General features: G+C 48.4%; 8 protein-coding genes across 8 annotated transcripts; 5 read left to right on the forward strand and 3 right to left on the reverse strand.

Annotated features, from left to right (window-relative positions):
* Positions 1-220: 220 nt before the first annotated feature.
* K441DRAFT_298403 (uncharacterized protein) lies at positions 221-1,316 on the reverse strand. Its single transcript, XM_067641021.1, has one exon. The coding sequence runs from the start codon at positions 1,112-1,114 to the stop codon at positions 233-235; it is 882 nt and encodes a 293-aa protein (XP_067498511.1). The 5' UTR covers positions 1,115-1,316; the 3' UTR covers positions 221-232.
* A 9,761-nt stretch (positions 1,317-11,077) lies between these two features.
* K441DRAFT_298659 (uncharacterized protein) lies at positions 11,078-12,115 on the reverse strand. The gene has a single exon (XM_067641026.1). It carries the CDS (start codon positions 11,724-11,726, stop codon positions 11,247-11,249), a length of 480 nt encoding a protein of 159 aa, XP_067498512.1. The 5' UTR covers positions 11,727-12,115; the 3' UTR covers positions 11,078-11,246.
* Positions 12,116-12,989: 874 nt separating this feature from the next.
* Positions 12,990-13,496, reverse strand: K441DRAFT_298651 (uncharacterized protein). The gene has a single exon (XM_067641025.1). The coding sequence runs from the start codon at positions 13,362-13,364 to the stop codon at positions 13,047-13,049; it is 318 nt and encodes a 105-aa protein (XP_067498513.1). The 5' UTR covers positions 13,365-13,496; the 3' UTR covers positions 12,990-13,046.
* K441DRAFT_298520 (uncharacterized protein) lies at positions 13,282-14,289 on the forward strand. The gene has a single exon (XM_067641023.1). The coding sequence runs from the start codon at positions 13,629-13,631 to the stop codon at positions 14,268-14,270; it is 642 nt and encodes a 213-aa protein (XP_067498514.1). The 5' UTR covers positions 13,282-13,628; the 3' UTR covers positions 14,271-14,289.
* Positions 14,290-15,394: 1,105 nt separating this feature from the next.
* K441DRAFT_681446 (Pkinase-domain-containing protein) lies at positions 15,395-16,773 on the forward strand (the record flags this gene model as incomplete). The annotated part of the gene is made up of 2 exons (XM_067651474.1): positions 15,395-15,983; positions 16,052-16,773. The coding sequence occupies 2 exons, from the start codon at positions 15,395-15,397 to the stop codon at positions 16,771-16,773; spliced, it is 1,311 nt and encodes a 436-aa protein (XP_067498515.1).
* A 744-nt stretch (positions 16,774-17,517) lies between these two features.
* On the forward strand, positions 17,518-18,490 carry K441DRAFT_298832 (uncharacterized protein). The gene has a single exon (XM_067641027.1). The coding sequence runs from the start codon at positions 17,641-17,643 to the stop codon at positions 18,220-18,222; it is 582 nt and encodes a 193-aa protein (XP_067498516.1). The 5' UTR covers positions 17,518-17,640; the 3' UTR covers positions 18,223-18,490.
* K441DRAFT_668268 (uncharacterized protein) lies at positions 18,023-18,732 on the forward strand. The gene has a single exon (XM_067649972.1). The coding sequence runs from the start codon at positions 18,225-18,227 to the stop codon at positions 18,387-18,389; it is 165 nt and encodes a 54-aa protein (XP_067498517.1). The 5' UTR covers positions 18,023-18,224; the 3' UTR covers positions 18,390-18,732.
* Positions 18,379-19,274, forward strand: K441DRAFT_298526 (uncharacterized protein). The gene has a single exon (XM_067641024.1). The coding sequence runs from the start codon at positions 18,535-18,537 to the stop codon at positions 19,099-19,101; it is 567 nt and encodes a 188-aa protein (XP_067498518.1). The 5' UTR covers positions 18,379-18,534; the 3' UTR covers positions 19,102-19,274.
* Positions 19,275-22,462: the final 3,188 nt, after the last annotated feature.

Below are 22,462 nucleotides of genomic sequence, written 5' to 3' on the forward strand. Positions count from 1 at the left end.
AAAAACGAGACATCTGCCTCCTAGACCACAAGCCCGTCCTCCTCGAGTGGCGCAAGCACCAAGGAGAATCTCCGCAGACCGTCTCCCTCCTAAAAAGCCGTACTGAAAGCCTCGCCACGCTCCTAGGCCGCACCCCGCTACCACAATGGCAGCGGTTCTTGAAAACACTCAAAACAACCGATCCTGAGCACCAGCCAGTAAGACAGTGACGAAAAAAGCAAGCAAGTATGTCTTATGGGATATCTACCGTTCTGCTTCGCAAGTTACCGTCCAGCGCCCCCTCAACCGGCACAATCACCCTCTGAAAGAATCTCACTAGTCTCTCACCCTCCCCTGCTCCATCCTCCTCATCATACGCCTCCCCACACAGCATCCTCATCGTCGCTTCCTCATACGCCGTTCCCATCCGGTCCGCCAAGTCCCCGCTGAGCTGGTACTTCAACAACCGGTCCCGGTTCTGTGCCGCCGTATACTGTGGCTTCAGGAACACGTCCACCGATCGCCAGAACCCGATCTCCATGAGTATAACGCCCAGGCTGTACGCGTCAAACGCGGCGCGGTACCCCTGTCGCGGAGCGGCTGCCAGCTCCGGGTCCTGGTACGCCGCCTCCGAAGCCGTGGTGGACACGGGCAGCGACAGCGCGCCGGGGGCGTCCTCGCGGGAGTAGCCGAAGCCGACGATGAAGTGATCCTCGAAGAGGGATTTGCTATTGTTGCTGCCGGGGTGGGCGGTAGAAGGACGACGCAGGAAGATGACGTTCGCGCTGCTGAGGCTGCGGTGCAGCCACTTGGCGGCGTGTAGCTGTAAGAGTGAATTGGTGAGGCTGGCCACGAGGCGGAAGCGATCGTGGAGGGTTGGCAAAGGCATCTTGGACTGCGTGCGGGACTGCAGGAGATCGCGCAGGATGAGCATCTCGGGTGTGGTGCCGGTGTTAGAGAATTGAAGTGGTATGCAGAATATGAGGCCGAATCTCTCGTTGATCTCGTCGTGACAGTAGCCTATGCAGTCGAGCACGCGGAAGGTCTGGGGCTTCGGATATAAAGTTGCCAGTATGGTCTGCCATGGCCTTTTGTCTTCTAGTACCAGCTTCGTGATATTCTCAGCAACTGTCATACAGATCCATTCCGTGAGAAACCACTGGACTGTCCAACGATTGCTACTGTCATCAAACGATATGCTTGGAGTGAGATAGCCTAGATATCGGAGCAATACATATGTGAAACTCTCGAAAAACCACTTGTTCCACTGATCGAGTGTCCCTTCAGCTTCTCTGAAGCCGATAGGAATAGCCCGTAAACCCCTTATGGATATGTATGAAACATGAGAGTTAAAAAAGCAAGCGAGGCAAGGAGCAGATACGGTCAATTCAGGCACACGTAGAGTGGAGGGCGCACTTCGTAATGTTTTAGCTGGTGGCTTCGGAAGTCTGGAGAGGCTGCGGTCATACGAATAACAGACCTGGTAGAGGCTAGTGGGTAGATTGATACGAGATGATTCTTATTCTGATGTAGCTTATCTCATAAATCAGACGCTCCGTAGTAGATTTTGGTTACGGGACAGGAGAAGCACGTGCAACGGCTCCCTATACCCCCCAAAAATCTCCTGCGGAGCGTCTGAGAGCTTATGGGCGTCGTTTTGGTACAAACTGAATATTTTAACAATCGAATTTTGTGTATTTCTACGAACCATGCCTCTGTAAGGCATACTGCCCAGGTGTACGGTAGGGAGCAGGCAAGCCGAGCATGAGTCACAGGAGAGTCGATGGAAGAGAGGACGATATGGTAAAGATTATGGCAATAGCCTCGTACAGAGAGAGACGAACCGATGAGGAGAGCAAGAGGGCTGCAAGCCCGAGGTGCTTATAAGAAGGTGCCAAGCCTAGCCTTCGGCTAGGCCTTGGCTACCCCTAAGCAGCCCTCGGACGATGCACCCGAGTAAGGGATAAAATACCCCTTACAGTCTCAACCACGATAGTTATATTATATATGTTTAATGTAATAGGTTCTTTAGGTGATTATGTCTTCATAAATATATACTATAGCCCTATATCTAGAATATTAAGGGGCGAGATACATCGTCGAAGAACGTAAGTTAGGATTCTCAAATACATCTTCGTAGATTTTCAACCAAAATTAACCAACTGCCCACGTCCAACTTCTTATAGAATGGAGCTACGATATCGCTATAACGTGGAGGCAATAGAGGTTACAAAGGGCTTTTAGCTCTTAGTATTTTAGAGATAACTAGACTTAGAGAAGTATATAAGTTTTGGCAGTAAGGCAGAGATTTTAAAACTTTTGTTACCACCACAACTAGGACCATAAGCTCTCAGACCTCGGTGGAAAATTCGTTGGTGATTAGGAGCAGTATACCCGCACGTGCGCGTAGTGCACGTACCAACGATGGGTCTAATTTATGAGATAAGATAAGCGCGTTTATCTCGTTCCCAGACCTTCATCCGATGCACTAAACCTTTTTGGGTCAAATATTCGTTAGAAGGTCTGGGAATGCGATTGCGGAATAATTTGATTAATATACACCTTCTCTGAACCTAAATCTAGCAACCTCCATGACGATTCAAGTTATTTCTAACGGCTAGAATACCTAAATCGACCGTGGTAAAGAAGACTACATAGTCCGATTTACCAAATTTGAGCTCGTTGTAGCGTCGTCGCGCGCAACGTCCTGAAGCTCCAGCTCTGCTCCCAAACGTCGACCAGCGAAGCGGCGTTCCTACCGCAGCAAGTAGAGTGTTACTGGGGGGGTAGAATCGCGTAGAAGAGGCCTTCCTATAATATATTAGCTGTTTCAGACATAGAAGCGCTAACAGGAACACAAGACACGGGAATGGAAAGCTCTACACAAAATGAGTAGTAACCAGGGTGTAGACACAAGAGACAGAAGCTCCGAATATCCTAGAGAAAGTGGAAACAGAAGAAGCGAGGAACGAAGGAGAGTCGAAGGACCCTCGCCGGGGGTCCGCCACCTATCCATTATACAATATAACTGCGGCAACACAAACCACCGCCTCGCAAGGCCCCTACTAGACAGTCTAGACCTAGAGAAACACCATATCCTTGCTATACAAGAGCCGTATTATAATACCTTTACATAATCAACATACTGCCCCCAAGGATTCTAGCTCCTATACGAACCAAAAGCAGCCACATGTGTGTGCTTTATGATTAGCAAGGCTATCAGCCTGTCCTTATGGTTATGGCAGGCAGTTAACCCAGACATTGTAGTTATAACAATCTAAACATATAGGGGACCGGTATAAATTATTAATGTGTATAACCCTAGGGTCGAAGGGGTCCTATAAATAGAGAATATTATATTGGTAATAAGCTTACTGGAAACCGAAGGTACAGAGTCTATCCTATTAGGAGATATAAACCTCTACTACCCGCGGTAGGGGGGTATCTATGTTGCTGCAGACTAATAGTTAGAGTGCCTACTAAGAGCTATGGATATTTGGGGCCTTAAGCTAGCCACCCCCCTAGGAGCAATTATATGGCAATAAGGCACCGCTAGAAGTATAATTGACCTTATATTTATAGACAAAGGCCTATACCAGAGACTTAAAAGGTGTAACCCTAAAGAAGAATAGGCACTTACTCTAGACTATATCCCTATTTAAATATAGCTAGACCTAGATACTAAAGCGTAACTAAATAGAAAAAGATACGCAATAAGGAAGCTTAAGATAGATAGTTTCCTTAATGCAGTTAAATAATAACTCTAAGACCTAGAAGAAATCCACCTAATACTAAATAAGCGAGGCCTATTAACTACCCCTGAGGAAATCGACCGAAGACTAGAAAGGATCTAGGCAGTAATTAAAAATGGGCTAGAAGAGCACTGCCCGATCTTAAAACCGGGCCCCTATATGTAATACGTATAGTCTATATAATACGCAGTTCTGGTTGCTAGCTAATAATGAGCAAGAAGAAAATATATAAGCAGCTATAACCCTAAAGACGAGAGATAATATAAAGATACAAGAAACTAGCTAAAGAATACCCTAAAAAAAGAAGCAAGAAATAACTAGAGACGGTTTATAAATAAGTATACTTCTAACCTAAGCCTCCCCTATAACAAGGGCCTTTAGGATATAGTAAAATAGGTAAAGAAAAAGGCAGGGCGCCTAGCAGAAGACCCACACCTACCACCCCTATAAAGAGTAGGAGAATTATAGGCCACAAACGACAACAATAAGAAGGCAAAGATCCTTATAGAAAGGTTCTTCCCCTAACTAGCTCTAGCAGACCTTAGTAATATCACGGGCGAAACACCGGTAACTCGCCTACGGGTTAACAGCGATATAATAACAGAGGAAATGGCTAGAACTATTAGCCGCCTTTTAAACAATATAGTACTAGGACTAGATAGGATTCCAAATAAGGCCCTAAAAACCTATAGGCCACTTATAGCACCTTGGCTTATAGATATAGCTAGAGTATGCTTTACTATAGGCTACTACCCGCGACTCGGAAGATCTATAATGACGGTTATCCTATAAAAAGAAGGCAAAGTAGATTACTCAATCCCAGGAAGCTACCGCCCTATTGCCTTAGAAAATACCCTTAATAAGATCTTAGAAAGGGTAATAGCGGAACATATAGTAGATACGGTAGAGGAATACGCCCTACTACCACAAAGCTAAATAGGGGCAAGAAAGAACCGCTTAACACTATCAGCACTTACGCTACTTACTACTACCATTAAATCTGCATAGGCGATGCGAAAGGACTTTATAGTATTAATGCTTAGCCTAGATATTAGTAGTGTCTATAACAATATACCCCACGAGCGTCTCCTACATATCCTTAGGGCAAAGGGCTTCCTAAAATGGATTATACAATTTGTCCAAGGGTTTACAGGCCAGAAAGAAATATTACTAGTCTTTAGCGGATACCAGAGCCCCCCTATCGCAGTTACAACAGGAATACCACAAGAATTACCCCTCTTACCTATACTCTTCCTTTTCTTTATAAGCAACCTACTTAACTCTTTTAAGGAAGGGGCGACCTAGGGGATAGGCTTCGTTAATAATACAAACCTAATTATATATGGGCTAATAGCCGCAGAGAACTGCAGAACACTAGAGAAAGCCCATAACACTTATATAGAGTGGGCAAAACGCCATAGAGTCCAATTCTTACTAGAGAAATACCAGCTAATCCATTTTATAAGAAAACGTAACTAATCTGTAGATCTCTAGCATATAATTTGCATTTAAGGCTTTAAGGGTTAACCAGTTTAAGGCCTAAGGGTATTAGGAGTATAGGTAGATAGTAAGCTCTAGTAGAGCGTATATGTGGTATAAGCAGCCTATAAAGGCCAAGCATAGTTTATCGCTTTATCTAGGATTATTAATTCTATATAGGGTCCATGCTTCTAAAGGTCACGCCTACTATATATAGCAGTCGTCCGGCTAACCATAATATATAGATCCAGTATCTGGGCCATTAAAGAAACTAAGAAGGGCCCCCTAAAATTACTCCTTAAACTACTTTAAAAGGTCCAAACAGCCTGCCTCTAGAGTATTATAGGCGGATATAAGCGAACGGCCACAGCACTACTTAAGAAGGAATCTAATATTCCCCCCCTATAGTTATATATTAAAGCCGCTATAATATAAAGAACGTAAAATAAATGTAACTCTAATATTATAAAGTATATTAAAACACGCCTAAATAAACTATAGAGGGACCCTAAAGTGCCCCGTAGGAGAATAAACCAACAACCCTAAAGTAGGGAAGAGATATTAGAGAAACAGGTAAAGAAAGCAGAAGAAGAATAATGCCGCTTTAGGGCCTAGGCCTATATAGAGGAGGAAGGGAGACGCGTAAGAGGTTAGTAAAGACAATAGTAAGATAGAGAAAGGAGCCAAAGTAGAATATATAAGAATACTAGGAAACCATCTACTACAATACAATACTGGTTGGACCAACGCTGGAGAGGTAAATAGGAGTTAAAAGTATAAAGGCTAACTTAGGTAAGACAAACCCAAGCTATAGTATAGTTAACGCCATAGGGGGTAAATACCCAAGGGCTCTGAGAAGGCCTAATAAAGGCAGAAAATATAATAGCAACACTCTTAAGAATAGGAATAATAGGACTAAAAGATTGGCTTTACTGGGTGGGTGTCCTAGTAAGTAGCCTAAGATGTGAATATAGCTAGCCAAGACAGACACCAAAATATGTAATACTGCTATGCCCCCTACGCACTAATTAAGAAATAATGCTCTCAGCAGCTAGCATAGAGAACTATAATATACTACTCTCAATATAAAAAGGCCTTAAGGCGGTTACCCAGTGGCTTATTAGTTAAAATGTGCTAAATCAGTTCTAGGTTGTAAGGGAAATAGTAATAAAAGGTAAGGGGGCAAGCAGCAGGTGCCCCCTAGTAACTCTACAGTAGTAGAGTAATAGTTTATAATACTAGCGCGTCTATAGGCTTATTACGGCAGCAGTGGTTCCCAAGAAGGTTAAATAGTAAGGTAGTAGAGCACTATAGGCGACTTGTAGGCGCTAAGCAGGCGAGTCCCAAAAGGCGGGGAGATGGATCACGGGGTTTTCTTATTTTTCTTAAATAGAGTTTTCTCCCCATATATAAATAAGGAGTAGTCCGCGTGGGCCTAATAAGGATCCGAATCGGACGTTAAGCAATAAATTATTATTATTATTAATTATTATTATATTAGCTGTTTAAAAGCTTATCTGCTATAAGTATTAATAAGGGGATTAAACAGGAGGGAGTGGTGATGGCTAATGCCTTTGGCTTTACGATTGCTGTCTTAATTACGTTGCCCGAACCCAAATGCAGCAACAACTACCAGGCCAATTGGAACTATTTTTACGGTGCTGGATTCGCCTCGCCTAGATCTACAACCTTCGTTGGCCTTTCGGTTGTATAAGCGTTGGTTGGTGGTTGATTGATTAATGGTTTCTCAGTATGGCGTGAGCGAAAAACACATACATTTTCCCGCTCCGAGTACCATCCAAGCTGATGTAAGCGTTATGTAAGCAGCCTGTGATTGGATAATCGTGTTGGATTGAGATAACGACGCGTGGTCGGGTATCCTAAAAGGCGTAGAGCATCTACCTTACGGGCAAAGTAGGGCCTATACAAAATCCCTACTAGTTATAACGATTTTGGTAGAGAAAATTTAATGATATTGTAAATAGTCAGTATATTACACTAAAAAGCTTTGACCAAGGGGTGTAGATCGTAATATAGAGTATATCGTTGTAATTAAATATCGTACTAAAGAGTTTTTACTGTAGTGAGCCGTTTCAAGGTACTTGAAAGGAAGGCGTACATCTAAGTAGGCCCTGAAGCGCCAGCGCCCCATTCAGACTAAAGCACGGACGTATCAAAATTCCAGTTGCGATTAGCGCAACTATTTGGAAACGCTAGCAAGGGACACGTTGTTATGAAATGTCCCTGGCTCGCCTTCACCATCAATTCCATCGAAAACAACACTTCACGCGACTTCTTACATCAAAATACATCATATCAAGCTCAGAATCAACGTAGCTAGTCATAAAAGCCCGACGTACAATTGACCATGGCCGCCACAACTCCCCGTACCAAAGCGAAGCCAGCAAAACCTAAACCCTCAGCAACTGCTGGCGTAAAGAGAGGCCTCGGACGTCCGCCCAAGGGAACAGCGAAGAATGGCACTGTCAAAGCCACTGTCCTAATGCAAAATTTCTGTATGTTCCTCGCACTTATTTTCTAAATAGGATATGAATCGTCAAATTCGACAGTTCCGATACGTTTGGCTTATGGCCTCGAGCTCCACTATGGGCGCAATCTTGTCCTCATGCTAATTCCAAACCTCTAGTTAAAGAGCACCGCTCGAACTTCCCCGGGCTTTCTTTCAAGGAACAGCAGAAAGAGCTTGGCAAGATGGTTAGTGTTTTTCATCAATGTTCTTTACGCTTCTCAGGAATCCATCTGAACTCTTTCTCTGCCAACCACTGTAAATCACGACTGCAAAATGGGCATGTGACATTACCACCTTTGAAAGGTGTATTCCATGCTTTTACTTACAATGATTATAGTGGAAAACCGCACCAGAGAATCCAAAAAATTCTTAGTGCAATTCCCATCTCCTTTCTTGAGCATTCTCTCCCAGTTTGCTCTTCTTGAAGGCAACGTGTCAGTGTTCGCCAAATGCTAGGGCCGCCTCTAAGGCCACCTAGACCGCAAAGCAATGCAGTTCTTCTTTGCGTTATCATAAATTAGCAACAAGTGGGATGATAAGTGTACTCATCTCGTGCAACCAATCAACCAGCAATCCAGTGCCTCTACTAAAATCCAGCTTATGCGTTAGCTATTTCTGAGTAACGAAGGAATTGTGAGGCTAGTTTCGAGTTAGATTTTTTTAGGCATCGGTGGATGCTCTCCAGCTTAAATAGACAATACAATTTACATTACCCATGCTGCTAGCACCCAGCCGCTGCGGTTTTATCCTATGGACCGTTCCGGCATATACTTAAGTAGTCTTTCAATTATGCCTTCATGAATTACTTTAGTAATTAAGAATACCAAACCTACTCCCCTGGTATAAAGCTCTAGAGTTCTTTAGATGCTTATCTAAGGTTCGATAGCATAGAAGGGATTAATAGAGAACCCTTCAATGTAGAATCTTATTAACCTACAATTTAGTATAACAGCCTGGTTTTACCATAACTGTGTTCCACATATTGCGAATATCTACGGGTAGCAATTAATCCATCTTTATTTTCTAGACGCTGCATGAGTGGACTATAGAGGGTCTCACGTGACTTTCCTAATTAGGGACATTCACTACTCAAAGGACCGTAGCGATTATATTTAATTATTGTAGCACAGGAAATTTGTATAGCGGAGAGTATTTGCAGGTGTAGTATTCTAGGGCCAAAACCGACTTCTTGGGCTAGGAGAGCATTCTAGAACCCCTGGTGGAGGTATCTCTACCGCAAACTGCAAAACCTTGAGAATAGATGATATTTAGTTGCTAAGGACCTAGAAAAAAGACCTACGAAGGATAAATGAGCGTGTATAGCCATTTCCAATAGGGTTTAGTTAAGCGTGGAGATGTTTTAGGGCCGCTATACCTCCACCTATCGCCCTTGAAGATATTCAACTCTTTTAATTATCTACATATTACATTTAATTTCCAAACCATTCAAAATAGGACCTATGGCGCAATGGGAGGTTTTACCTTTAATTCTTATTTGAATCAAAGCTAACATCCACATAGGTAGCGCGTCTGATTCCAGAATATGGAATCTCCAGAAGGTTGAGCGTTCAAATCGCTCTAGGTTCAAGTCCTAGGATGCTCAAAGTTTTTTGCTTCTAACTCCGGCTATCTCTTTTCGTGTGGGAAGAACAGACCCCTTAATAAGTGTGGGAAAATTTAATTGGAAAGGCCGAGGCCCACCTGTTTAGTCGTGGCCTCATAAAACCACGTCACATTCGGAAGACAGTTCTTTAGCTGTAAAGCCTTCTAACAAAAATAAAAATAAAATAGCTATAGTGTATTTTATTATTGATATTATTTATGTAGAAGTTTTTTAACCTTTTAAATAAGCTATTGGAGCCTGAGTAAAGTTGTAAACCTATCTTAAATTGGTGGGTTTTGGTATGCGAGGCCATGACTAAATGGGCTAGGGGCGGAAACCTCGGCAGCACACCACCCACCTCAATTTTGATAAAAAAATTTCTCTCTGTTGTGAGTAACGCACTCGGAGAATTCTGAAGTTCCATGGTTTCCTCCTAGCACTACGAATATTTTCATTGCCTACTCTAAAATATTTACCTCCTAGCTAGTCCATCCGCTGAAAACCTGGCTTCAACGCGGTCGATTCCTTGCGTTCTTCAACTAGCAATTGAAGATGTAACATAATAATTCGGTCGAGCAAAGGCCTTTAGCATTTAAAAGATTTATGAATGATAACATCAGAAACAAGATACGTCGTTGGATGGCAGCTTTCGGATATTGCAAACACATATTTTCCGTACAGATGAATTCTGAAAAGCTCTCGATATGGACACTGTGGATGGAGTGCTCTAGCTCTTGTCGCGCCTTCAAATTCTGGACGGCACTTTCCCGTCGAAATGCTCGATTACCTTATCTGGCCTAGAAGAGCATCACAGCACGTTCAATGTCACTTCACGTAATATGTGGTGCGCAATACGATGAGGCTCGTAAATTATCAATAGAGCTTGAGGTGCTCGGTTTTCCACGTAGTACAACACTACTTGCGCATACCTACCCACAATTTCGACGGCGTCCAGCACGTTACTAACGCTTCCGAACCTTCCCGTTATTCAACACAGTTTTCTGATCTCAGACATCCTTCCTAACACATCCGAATGGCGCCCTCGCTAGGCAGACAGAAGACTCCATAAAAATTACCGAACAAGGCGCACTCCAAGGCGTTCCCTGCCGTCGGGTTTCGTCGTCGGTAAATATGTGGGCCTCAGGGAGCGATATCGTGGGCCATCTGCAAAACACTAGTGAAACGACCCGTCATTGACAAAGATGAAGCGGCGAGTAAAAAGTGACAAGGCCACGCCGACGATTTTCTTCTTAATTTCGACTGCCACGTTAAGCTTCGCGGCTACCACTCTTGTCAAGATTCTAGAAGATGATCAAAGTTCATTAGCTCGCCGGTAAATGGCACAAAGGGCACGCGGACAGCGAAAATGAAATTGCTCGTCGTCGTATACTTGTTCGGGAACGCTGATGGAAGCCTTGAGACGGCGACATCGAAAGACGAAGTCTTGTTAGGCTTCTCATTGATGGTTCGCAGATTGTGTCCCGTTTCCGTCGACAAGGTCAACCTGGCCCTCTCGTTGAGCGTATTGTGGACGCCTGATGGTTCGCTGTTCTCAGCTGGTTGATCGAATTTTTTTCTTGGATGCCTGTTCCCTCAGAAGCCGCTCGGGTTTTGTTGCTTATGCTTTTCATACGCGTTGTTTCTGCCGGGAGGATCTGTGCTTAGACACGGCCTTGTACCGGAATCATGCTCTGCTGGTGCGGCTTCACGAAACGTTGTGTCACTGAGGGCATTATTGTGTTTAGCATCGGGTTTACAACAGCTGGAACGATGTCGTTGACTGACTGCCCGTGCGGACGTTCGGACCGGAGACATGGCATACCGATATTCTTCTAAAGTCGGCTCTGCAGGATCACTCATGCAGCTTCAGTTTCAAATGGCTTGACACGTCATGGAAGAACCCTCAACCAAGGGCGCTTGAGCAGGTAATTGGAAATGGGCCAAACCCAGTATTCTGCTCAAGCGGGCTGATGTTGTGTACAGAGATAACGCAAAGTGGCCGTCGAATACGGCCGTTTTTAGCGCCTCGATCTGCGCAACCTCGTTTCATCTTTCTGAGGTGAGATGCTTGGCCTTCGATTCCAACCCGTGCTGCTTTGTTCACTATGATCACGATAATTATGACGAAGGATGGTCCCATGCAATGTCCATCGTGCATCCAAGGCATGAAGATCAGAATTAGATCTTCTCGGACGTTGGAATCATTCGCGGCTGAGGCAAAGCAAAAACTGCCGCGGGCTGGGGGCGGTGTGACGGCTATTTGCACCGCATCTTCGAGATCCCTCCAATTACCGCAATTACTCTTTGGCATAGCGGTTAGCCGTGAGACCTGGACTGGGCAGCGACAAGTTCCATGATCCCACAAAGCGGCTGACGATGTCATATGCCAATCTTCTACCTAGCCATTCACGAAGATCGCGGTGCCTGGACTTCTGGAATTTTCATAGCCCTGTGGAGCACGTTTGGTCGTTGCGGCACAGCGTTTGCTGGGATGATCGGACAATTTTGTCAGCCAGCCACCATTCGACATCACGACCAGATAGCGTTTGGAGCCACTGATTGGGACGTTGGATGATGCAAGTGCGGTCATCAGTCTGAGTTTCGACCGCAGCAAGTTTTGATCGTGATGGCGGGGTCCTTGATGAGGGGCGGAAGAGTAGTATCGATAAGATAGAGCAATGACAGCCGCGTGTCCGCTCCACTAGACCTGGACTGGTTTGGGATACCCAGCGGTGAGTGTGACACAGCGTGCGCTGAGCTCGAGCTGAAAGGAAAGATTGTTGGTGGTGAAATGCGGAGTAATAAATCCGACGTTGACTAAACCCTAGGTTCAAACTTGGAGCATGCTCGCGGCGGTTGGGAGAGAGGCCAGTCTTCCAATCTGCCAGTCTGCCAGCTGCCAGCCTGCCAGTTTGGCCGTTTGGGCAGTTTGGGCAGTTTTGATTGCCTGGGGTTGAGGCTGTTGCGCAAGCGAACAGCAATTTCGGGTGGACCGAAAACGGAGCCTCCGTCTATACCACAGCCATGCCCTTGGAAAATTCTTTCTATTTTGAACACCTAGAGACCGACATAGCATAGTTGGTGTCGACATTGGCGACGATCGCCTTCACAGGTTCCCGCTGGTATCCGCATGGGCAGCTTAAGGCAGCGGGAAACAAACAATGGTTGGAAGCACGGATCATGCCGGGAGAAAAAATATGCAGGTGCTTTACGCACTACGCACAGGATCGTATCCCATCGGCGAGAGCCCTGGTCTGGACTGGGCGCCACGGCTGCATGCCCCGGCGCTCAACGGGCACGGATACGAACAAGAAATTGCAGCTAACGGCTTAATCAAAGTGTGGCGGGCCTTCTTTTCTTGTTTTGGCCCTGCGGCCCAGCAGCGTCTCGCAACTCTATCGCGATTGCTGGTCTGTCAGAAGGCGCCCACTTTCTTTTGTGGGCTCATTGCGCAACCGGCCACGTTGTTCATGGGCTCGGAGGGTCTCGGTAATTGTTGGTGGTCGAAGGCAGTCAAAGGCAGTCGTTGGCTGAGATTGGCGCCGCTCTGCCACCTTCAGGACAGCCTCTCAGCTCACGATGGTGAATAGGGTTCCCCTGTGCGGGCCTTGTGACCACAGTGAGATTTCCGTGGGTGAAACCAAATGAGAGACAAAAGAAGATGAGCAGCAAGGTGAGGTGGACAAAGTGGATGACATAAAAATCATGACTGGCTGGATTTGGAAATATCTCGGCGGGCCATTTGCCATGTTGCAGAGCAGACTGCAATTAATCCCAAGGTGCGTGGCGTGTCACTGGTGGAAGCAGTCTTAGTGCCGCAAATTACCCTCCGGCTCAGTGATGAGCAAAGCCAACACCTGTTAGTCATCCAACCGCCCGTCTTAGATTGACAATATGTGAGATGTGGCCAATCGAGGCGGACCCTGTGACGAGGCGAACTGGCAATCCGCAAGCCTTGCAGTTTTCCAGAAGGCCGCTGGGTGGAACGAAGCCCAATCAGCTGCAACAAGCCATGTGTCATCGGCAAATCCAAGGGCGATAGCCTCTTGACCCTTTTCTTCAGGCGGCAGCATGTTGCAAAATTAAGGCGCGGGTTTTGCTGGGAATAATGCTGGGAACGCTGGGAGTCCTGTTTCGACTCAGACAGCCAACAGCGATCACAGTGACTCCAACACCACTAACACAAAACGTGACGTCGCTAAAATTCCGATTGCTATGAATATTACGCCTCGCAAACCAGGGCTGCCAGCCACTTCCTTCCTCGCCAAGCGACCGTGGGTCATGTATGTATGAGGCCGGCGGCAACCCAAGTTTAGGCAGGAGAGAACCGAGCAAGGGCCCTGGAGGACAATGGGAGGACAAGGAGGGACTTTGGGGGAGGGGAAGGGAGGGAATAGCAGCAGCTGTGTGGAGGAAGCATGACGGTGCCGCAGGCGTTGCAAGATCTGCGTCTCACGCTCATTACCTCGGTGTCGACAACGACTTTGGCGTGACTTTGGCCTCATTATGGTATGTGCTCGCGATCAACGCCAACATGGCTAGGCCGAGACTATCGAACGGCCGTGCGCTTACGAGCGCTCGTCAGCTCAAAGCCAACCAGAGGCCCAGCGGCGGCTGGGATTCGGCTGGGGTTCGGGCTGGAGAGCGTTGGATCTCTCATCATCTCGCACGCCTTTGCAGGCGTCTAGCCGGCAACGGCAACATCTGCCTGGGCCGACCTGCCATCTTCCATCTTCCTCCGGTGTGTGCAGAGCGGGCGTTGGGTCAGAGGCCACTCAGAAGGCTGGCGACGATGACCAACCAGCGCTTTGTCTGGCGGTCTTGGGAGCGACGCTCGCAGGCCCTCTCGCTGCAAATCTGCACCAAGCCGCGTGCATGCGATATTTTTTGCCTCCTGCCTCGATACGGGCAAGACCTGCTGGGCTGAGGGCCGGCGGCGGGCAGCGGCACAAAGCTGATGCTGCATTACTGTGCACCACTGGCGTCTGCTGGCCTGCCGAGCCTCCTCTGCTGAACAGTGCTCGCTGCTGATGCGGGCGCGGTTGCCGGGTGGTCGTCGGGCCCGCTTAGCACCGTGAGAGGACGGCGGAGGGCAGTGGAACTGTGGTGGAGGACGCATGCAGCTGTTTTGGTGAGCTTTTGGTGTGTTTTGGCGGGAGAAAGCTGCTGCACTGCGAGCATCGAGCCCCGGCGGGAGTCTGTGTCACAGCAAGTCGAGTGTCAAAGCTGGCCCCGGAAGAAAAGCGATGCATGCGACCGCAGCAGTGACCAGGCGCCACGACTTTGATTTGCTGCTCGGTGCTCTAAGCCCCTGCGGGCTAAGGGTACTGCGGGCGTGCAAGAGGGCGAGAAGGGTTGCTCTGGCTGCGAGGGTGGGCTCCCACTAGCTCTCTGGCTGCTGCGAGGCAAGGCGAGCCATGGCATGACTGCTGGCCTGCCCGTCCGGTGCCGCTAACGTCAACCCCGAGCACTGGAACAAGCCCGTCAGCCTCTGCTTTCGTCGCGCCCCACCCAAGCCTCCTGTTTGGCCCAACACCGACATGGATGCTCCCGCCCCAGGCCCGTGCGGGCCTGTATGCACTCCCGTATTCGTCATAGCGTCACGTAGCCTGATCCTTCCTATTTGTAGAAAGCATGTCTCGCCCTGCAACGGCCCATCAGCTACTGTGCACCACTTATCACCCTCCTACGCCGCCCAGCCCGGCATCATACATCATACCAAACCATCCTCCTCCATTGCCTCTCCTTCCGCTCCTTCGCCCTTCAACGTGTATTTACCCATTGCCATAGCTTCATTCTCTCAGCCTCATCCTCTTCCTTAGCTCGAACTCACTCCTACTGTCGCCTCCTCCACCTTTGCCACGCTTGCTTGTCCGCCTGGAGCCTTTCTCTTTAATACGTTGTTGCTTCTCTTTTTCCTACCCAGTCCAAGGATTCCGTTTTCTGGTCTTTACGATCCATTAGGCCACCTAGTCTTTGTGGAAACCATATCAGTCCTTGAGGCCTTTAGTGGAACTTGAGGACGACCCATTCCCCTCCCCCTACACCAGCATGTTGCCAACCCCACCAGCATCGCCAACCCTCAATGGATTCTCCGCGCCGGAAGAACGACTAGGCCAAGTCCTGGCTGGCTGGTTGCAGTTGACCGGTATTCTTGGCGTTGGAGCCTATGGAGTTGTATACACAGCCGTGGACATCCAGACAAACATTCCCTACGCCGTCAAAGCCCTCAACAAGCTGGGTTTGGAGCCACGGCAAAGGAAGTTCCAACAACGGGAAATCCAGCTGCACCACCAAGCCAGTGTCCACCCAAATGTTGTTTCCTTGGTACGGATTATGGACTCTCCTGATTGCACATACGTGGTCATCGAGTACTGTCCTGAGGGCGATCTCTTTTCCAATATCACCGAACGAGGAAAGTACATCGGCAACGATGCTCTTGCCAAGAGGGCTTTTCTCCAAATCCTTGATGCCGTTGAATATTGTCATTCCATCGGAATCTACCACAGGGATCTGAAGCCAGAAAACATCCTGGTGACGGACGAAGGAATGACCGTTAAACTGGCCGACTTTGGACTTGCCACGGATGACCATATTACCTCCGATTTTGGATGTGGCTCAACTTTCTACATGTCGCCAGGTAACTTTTTTCCAATCCGGAGTTCATTTCTTTCAAGTCAGAAACTAACTCTATCATTTTTCTCGCAGAGTGTCAAACTTCGTCTCCCAAGGCCTATTCCTGCTATGCATCAGCGCCGAATGATGTGTGGTCACTGGGTGTTATCCTGGTAAACCTGACCTGTGGTCGTAATCCATGGAAGCGAGCATCCTTTGATGATACCACTTTCCGGGCGTACATGAAGGACCCGAAGTTTCTGAGATCCATCCTTCCTTTATCCGCGGAGCTTGACTCTATTCTCAGACGTATTTTTGAATACAACCCTGCCAAGAGGACCACGATTCCCGAGTTGAGGGAATTGATTCTGAGATGCCCAAGGTTTACCACCAGGTCAGCAGCGCCAGCGCCGTTGTCTTCTCCTCCATTCAGGCCTGTGGATTATGCCCGGGGTGCCGCTTTTAACGGTATTTACCAATCCGGAACTGTTCCACCAGCTACCCCTCTTCCTGCTCCGCTCTTTTCCCTGACTCCCCTTGATCTCCCCTTCCCTCAACCTTCAACCTCCACGGGAAGCTCAAACTCAGACAACGACTCCGTGTTCTCATCTAGTTCGTCGGCTTCGTCGGCTTCGTCAACATCATCCTTTACCCATGTTCCGACTGCTCCGAAAGGTGTTCCTCGCGGACCCCAACCCTCATACGTTTCCCCTCCATCACATGCCTGGTACAACTCGTTTCTCCAGGCTGCCAATCTGGTCAAACATGTGTCTTTCCAGCCACCACTTATGGTGGCCCCAGTGCACGTCTATTGATACGGGACATGCCTTGGATCCAAGCCACCTTGTGGAAAGTTCCCCTCATTTGCTACGTTTCTTCAACAATGTGTTTATATGTTCCATTATTTTCCTACTCGAAAAGTCGTGATGAGATGATAGTTCTCTGAGCGGTGGTGTTTTGTATGGTGTTTTGTATCGATCAGGTTCCACAGGCGTTGCAAACTAGATATGGCGCATCCGGCATCCGCCAGGCTCCGGTTCCTCGGACAATATTCCTGGATTACCGTTACGCCGAGGATGGTTAGAAAATGTTTTTCCACGGAGGTGTTTTATTACCTTTCGCGTTTTGGGGGAGCTTAGCGATGCCTAGATGGCGGGGTGTTCTTGATATTTACACGTGCACACGGATACATGTCCATTTTGATTTCTTTCGTTTTACAATTATATACCTAGTCAGGTTGTGACTGGAGTAGTGGTTTGACGCATTTACATGGAGTTTTATTACTTAATATTCCGGACTTGGACGAAATCCATGGATTGAAAAATTTCCACATCACGTTACTCTCGTTCTTTCTCGATACCAGAGCAGGCTCGCAGCTTGGCTCACACTTTGTACGTTAACGATGTCCGACGAGACTGCATACCAACTCTCGCTGCAATAGCCAGAGCAATATCAAAACATACATTAGTGAGGCAACCGTAGTTGCAGCACGTATACACAGCCTTTGTAACCCTGGCCTGCATTGCCCGGTGGTGACTTCTATACTCAAAATCGTGAATTGTCTAGCAGCGCACCCTTGCAAGGAGAATATTCTATGGAAACGCTGTGAAAATGCCTTGTGAATTGCAGTATTGCCGTCACAAGCATAATCCCATAGTCTGTCGTTTGGCGTGGAGGGTGGCATGTCGTCCAGGCTCCGCCCCCAGGAGTTTGACCTCAGCCTGGAAAAAAGCAAGCATACGGAACGCTGCGCCGAGTGCGTTACGCAGCCAACCAGGATGCTGGCGCGACTCACAGCTGCAGTCGCACGCACTCTAGAAGGCCCCGCGTGGCACAAAACGCCTAGGTATGCAGAGCACTTTAATGACGAACCAGTCAGAGGAGGCGCGGTGCCCCACAGGAGCGACACCTTTGGGCGATATTCTGGCGTAGCCCGCATTTGGGTTCTCCATCAGATTCCCATCCACCGTGGTCCGATGGGCGATGGAGGACTCGCAATCTGGCCATGGGGGTATCCCATCCCTACAAGTTCTAGGGCTCGCGTCGGCGCCACAGATATGAGCAGTCAGACGGAGCACATCATCCAGAGTCAGCCAGGTCGGAGTTTCGGAACAAAAGCAAATTTCTTTGCCTCGTGTATGTCGCTTATTTCTAAATCTAAGATGCGGAAATGGGAAGTTTCGAAGATGGAGGAATCACCACGCAGCAAGAGTCACAGCGGGAGTGTGCAAGAGCAAAGTGCAAGCAAGTCTAAGCAAGTCTAATCATGGTCGGCGTCGCGGAGAGGCGTTCTGTTTCGGCGATGCAAGAGGTCAGAAGGTCAGATGATCGGGGTGTGGATTCTCAACTCAAGAGCAAATGGCCCTTTATGGATCGCTGTGATGCAGACGCGAAAGCACCCCAGGGCCAACCCAAAGGTCTTCTGTTCTAAAAACGCCGCTGAGTTATTCACCCTACAGCACCCACGGCACTCACCCACGACACCCTACAGCACCCGCAGCACCCCATATCACCCATAGCGCCCTACTTTTCTTTCTCTTCTAATCCGTGTGCTTCTATTCGACCGAGATCGCCCCATGCAGTCATTTTATCGGGGTGTGGTTGGGGAACTAATCGAAAGGTGGCGAGCCCTTCCTCTTCACCCATGGCTGGCCCAGTCAAACTATATTGGCTACTCACCGGCCCATGATGCGTTACTGCGTTGCCTGGTCCCTCCGGTGAAGAGCCCGTTTGCCAGCCCTGTCGCCCCCGCACCTCCAACTGCCTTCAACCGCTGCATTCATCCGGTCTCATCGGGCCGATGGTGGGTGGCAGTTTGTCGCCTGTACGCCCGAGGCGAAGCGCATGGTAAGCCACACTCACCACCACCATTCACCTACTCAATGCTTTTGGCAACAAACGACCGAATCATACATTCAGCAGAAACAGTAGCCATCGCGGCGCAGCAGCGGCACGGAAAGTTCCCGGGCAAAACTAATAAGCGAGTTTTTTTTAGCCAGATAGATGGCCGTATTTGCTCTTTCCATCCAACCTCGCCATCATCGAACCATCCCGTACCACGTCCCGTACTTTCAGGACAACTATTCATACCTGTTGCGAAACCTGTCAGCCATAATCGCTCCTACCCGACGTATCATGAGTGAAACCTTAAACGTTATTGACCATATCGCTAATGCACCTCGTCTGGAGTTGCGAGTCAGCTCCTAGACATGTCTCCCTATTTTTCGTCATTGTCCGACTGCCTATCGTATTTACCAGATGTCCGCAAGACTTCTCCAAGCGTCTCGCACGCTCCACACGCCTCTTCCGCCTCGGATCCACATAAATTGGCGTGACACTAGCGACCTGCAGTTTCCAAAGTCCTCACAGTCCAGTGCCATGGAAGGTACCAGTACGCCGATGTGACACAGCTGCCCAGCCCTTTGCACAATATGTCCAGCCCCGCATTTTCTCACGAAGCCACGGGATTCCTGCGCATGGGATAGGCTATGCCGACCCAAACCAACGCCTCCACATTCGGCGATCTGCAGATGGTCACTTGCTTTGCGATTGCCCACGCGCTTCGCCAAAGCGCCACGCGTCTGCTAGAATGTCCAGTCCTTTGTTCCGCAGTTTGTTGTACTGCGTGTCACGAGACGGCTGAGCACGACTCTTGGGTAAGCGACGCTGCTCGAGTCGAAGTTGTTCGTAAAGAAGTCCTGTGGTTAAGCGACGAGTCTGACAGCGGGGCTGAACATGTGCCTCTCGGGTTACTACTTCTGATCGTCTCCCGTTGGCGATCCTGAGCATGTGCTGGCAAGTGCTCAGCAATGACGTTGACAGCTCCCCCCCCCGTCTTACGGAACACAACATTGATCCGCTATCTTCATCCCGCGCTAGCAGGATAAGTCAGGGGCACGCCGTGGTTTCAAAGGTGCAGATACTATGAATAATCGGTAGTTCTCGATTGCAGGATCTTGCACTCATCCATCTAGGCCCGGTGCTACAACTTACAAGCATCTTTGATACACTACAAGAACACAGAGTATGAGATTGGTGGTGACACAATGCACTCAAAGATGTGGTACTGTGAGCGTGCACACAGAGAGAAACTCGATTCGTGCTCATTGTCAGGCTCAACCGCGGATTGAGATTTCTTTCTGCTTTTTGCGCTATGATCAATCTAACGAGCATCTAGATGCGTCTCGATCGCAGTTGACTCTTACGTCAAACATCAAATTACATGCCTCATAGACCTAAACAGTCCCTTCATCGATATTACACCATGCCAAAATATCCCCACATCCCACGTCCGCCTGCAATTTCCGCCAGCAGCAAACACCCGCTGTCAAGCTTACGGCCTTAAAGCAGCTCAATAAAATACGCATTGAGGGCAGAATTGGTAATGGAAGCAATTCTCCGTTAAGCATCGCGTCCGCGGAGTCCTAAACTTTGAATTATCCGCAGCGGGTTCCAATAGTCATTCCGCGGCCTCTTCTCCGTCGCTGGCTTTTTTGCGGCGCCGGCTCTTCTGGACCCTAGCATCGATACCGCCGCTGAAAACTTCACGATACACAAATAGGATTCATTCAAATGCTAAGACCCGCGAATCCGATATGCCGAAGCCTATTGACAGCCTTCAAGGACTAGGTATGGCCAGAACGCCGGAAACCATGCGACTTACCCCGGCCATGACGCCTCTATACTGGTATGCAAGACACAGACTTTCACTTCTGGGATATGGGCTCGGTTATGCATTGGACAATAGACTCTGCCTTAGCATCGTCAATTTACCCAAGCGCTTGGCGTTGGCGCACATACCCTGGAGACGGACTTCCTTGACTCGCCAAGCCGTCATGCTGCTGACTCGAGCTCCTTTGTGACCGGTCATATTCTTTATTCCCGTTGTAAGCTCATATCTGCATATCACGAGAAGGTACAAGAGAAGAAGTGTCTTTTCCTGCTCCAAATCGTCTCGAAACGTTAACAAGCGCAAACTTGCGTTCCGTGACTTTCTCTTTTTGGTTTCCTTCATAAGCCTTACCTCGCGGGGTGTCCTTGAACTTAACATAATTCAACCAACGTTGCCTGCTCTTCATACCCGGCTTTATAAAGCATGTCTGAGACGAGAACAATCGATGTAGTGCTAAGAGAGGTATAGTGTGATAATAAGCCACTACTAGGATCTACAATGGGTTCTTGAGATTGAAAAACGACCATTCTATATAAACTTTCGAAGGATTCTAGGAAATGCTACGTTTCCTAGGGGGCAGTTCTCTGTCAGTCTGTGGAGCGGTTCTCCAATTTCCAAATTCCTTGCCTCAAATTTGTAGTGCACATCACCTAACAGCCGTACGCCTCGTGTCGAAAGCCATATAGGGCCTAGCTCAGGGGTTCTACAGGGGGGGAGGTCCCCCTACATAAATAGCTTAGATTCTCATCAATTGATCCTCACGAGTTCTGACACCTCGTTTGTGTCAATCAGTCCCGTTGTAGCCGATCCTCTACTGAAAACGGTAGATTCCATCCGCTCTGAGCAAAGCCACAACACTGTCGAATACAGAGGCGTTGTCCTCGTTGAGTCGGAGTGGGATTCGCGAACAGAAGACAGAAGATATGTTCTCATCCTTGATGCGTGAGTGCAAAATAGACTAGGAGCGGACGACGCGTAATGAAAGGCCACAGACAGCGTACGGCTTCTGGCGTCCTCTTTCCACATAGGACAGCCGCGTTGCCTATAATCGTTATACGCACGACTAGGAAACGTTCTAGATGTTCACAGCAGCACGAAAACTAGATATGGTTGCCGAAATACTCTACGGATCCGCGCTCCTGTTTGCATCTTGCGCCACACCATCGAAACACAATTCATCCAACGTGGGATCTTCACCCTCGGACGCTCGGGCTTCTACGAAGAAACGCGGTTCGGCAAGTCCGACGGATTGAGGCTGTGGCTGCTGCTTAACATTGTAAATCCCAAGGAGCTGGAGGAGCCAACCGACACGGGCAGAGGCAGGCAGGTAGCACTATTTAAGACGTCGCAGCTCTCCGCATACGGGCCGGTTGCGATTTCCGTGAATTAGTCGTCCGCCACATACTTGTCCTGGGAGATGTTTGTGACGAGAAGCGATGACGGCTGGTATAACACACGATGCGCTCATAACCAAGGCTGGAATTGCGGCTCAGATACTCGAGCTCGACAGCATTAACGGCATGCGCTGTGGAGTCTTCATCTTAGGCCTCCTCCTGAGCCTGCTTGCAGCAGTGCACGTTCGGGCTGGCCGCTGAACGAAGCGCTGCACGAGTCTGGCTTGTGATGGCATCTGCGGGCCTGGTATCCACGCGGAGTAGTCCTTGCTGAGCTTGGTGATGGCGTATATGAGCTCGCACGTTCCTTTCCAGGCCGTTAGAATCTCCATCCCATGCGCATTTGAGCCGTCCACTCAATCCTCGGTTTCCCAACCGCACACTCATCAACGGCCTCAGACGCTTAAGAAAATTGCATCCGTTCTGACCACCAAGTTC

The sequence above is a fragment of the Cenococcum geophilum genome, assembly GCF_001692895.1.
Source record: "Cenococcum geophilum 1.58 unplaced genomic scaffold K441scaffold_61, whole genome shotgun sequence".
NCBI lineage: Eukaryota > Fungi > Ascomycota > Dothideomycetes > Gloniales > Gloniaceae > Cenococcum > Cenococcum geophilum.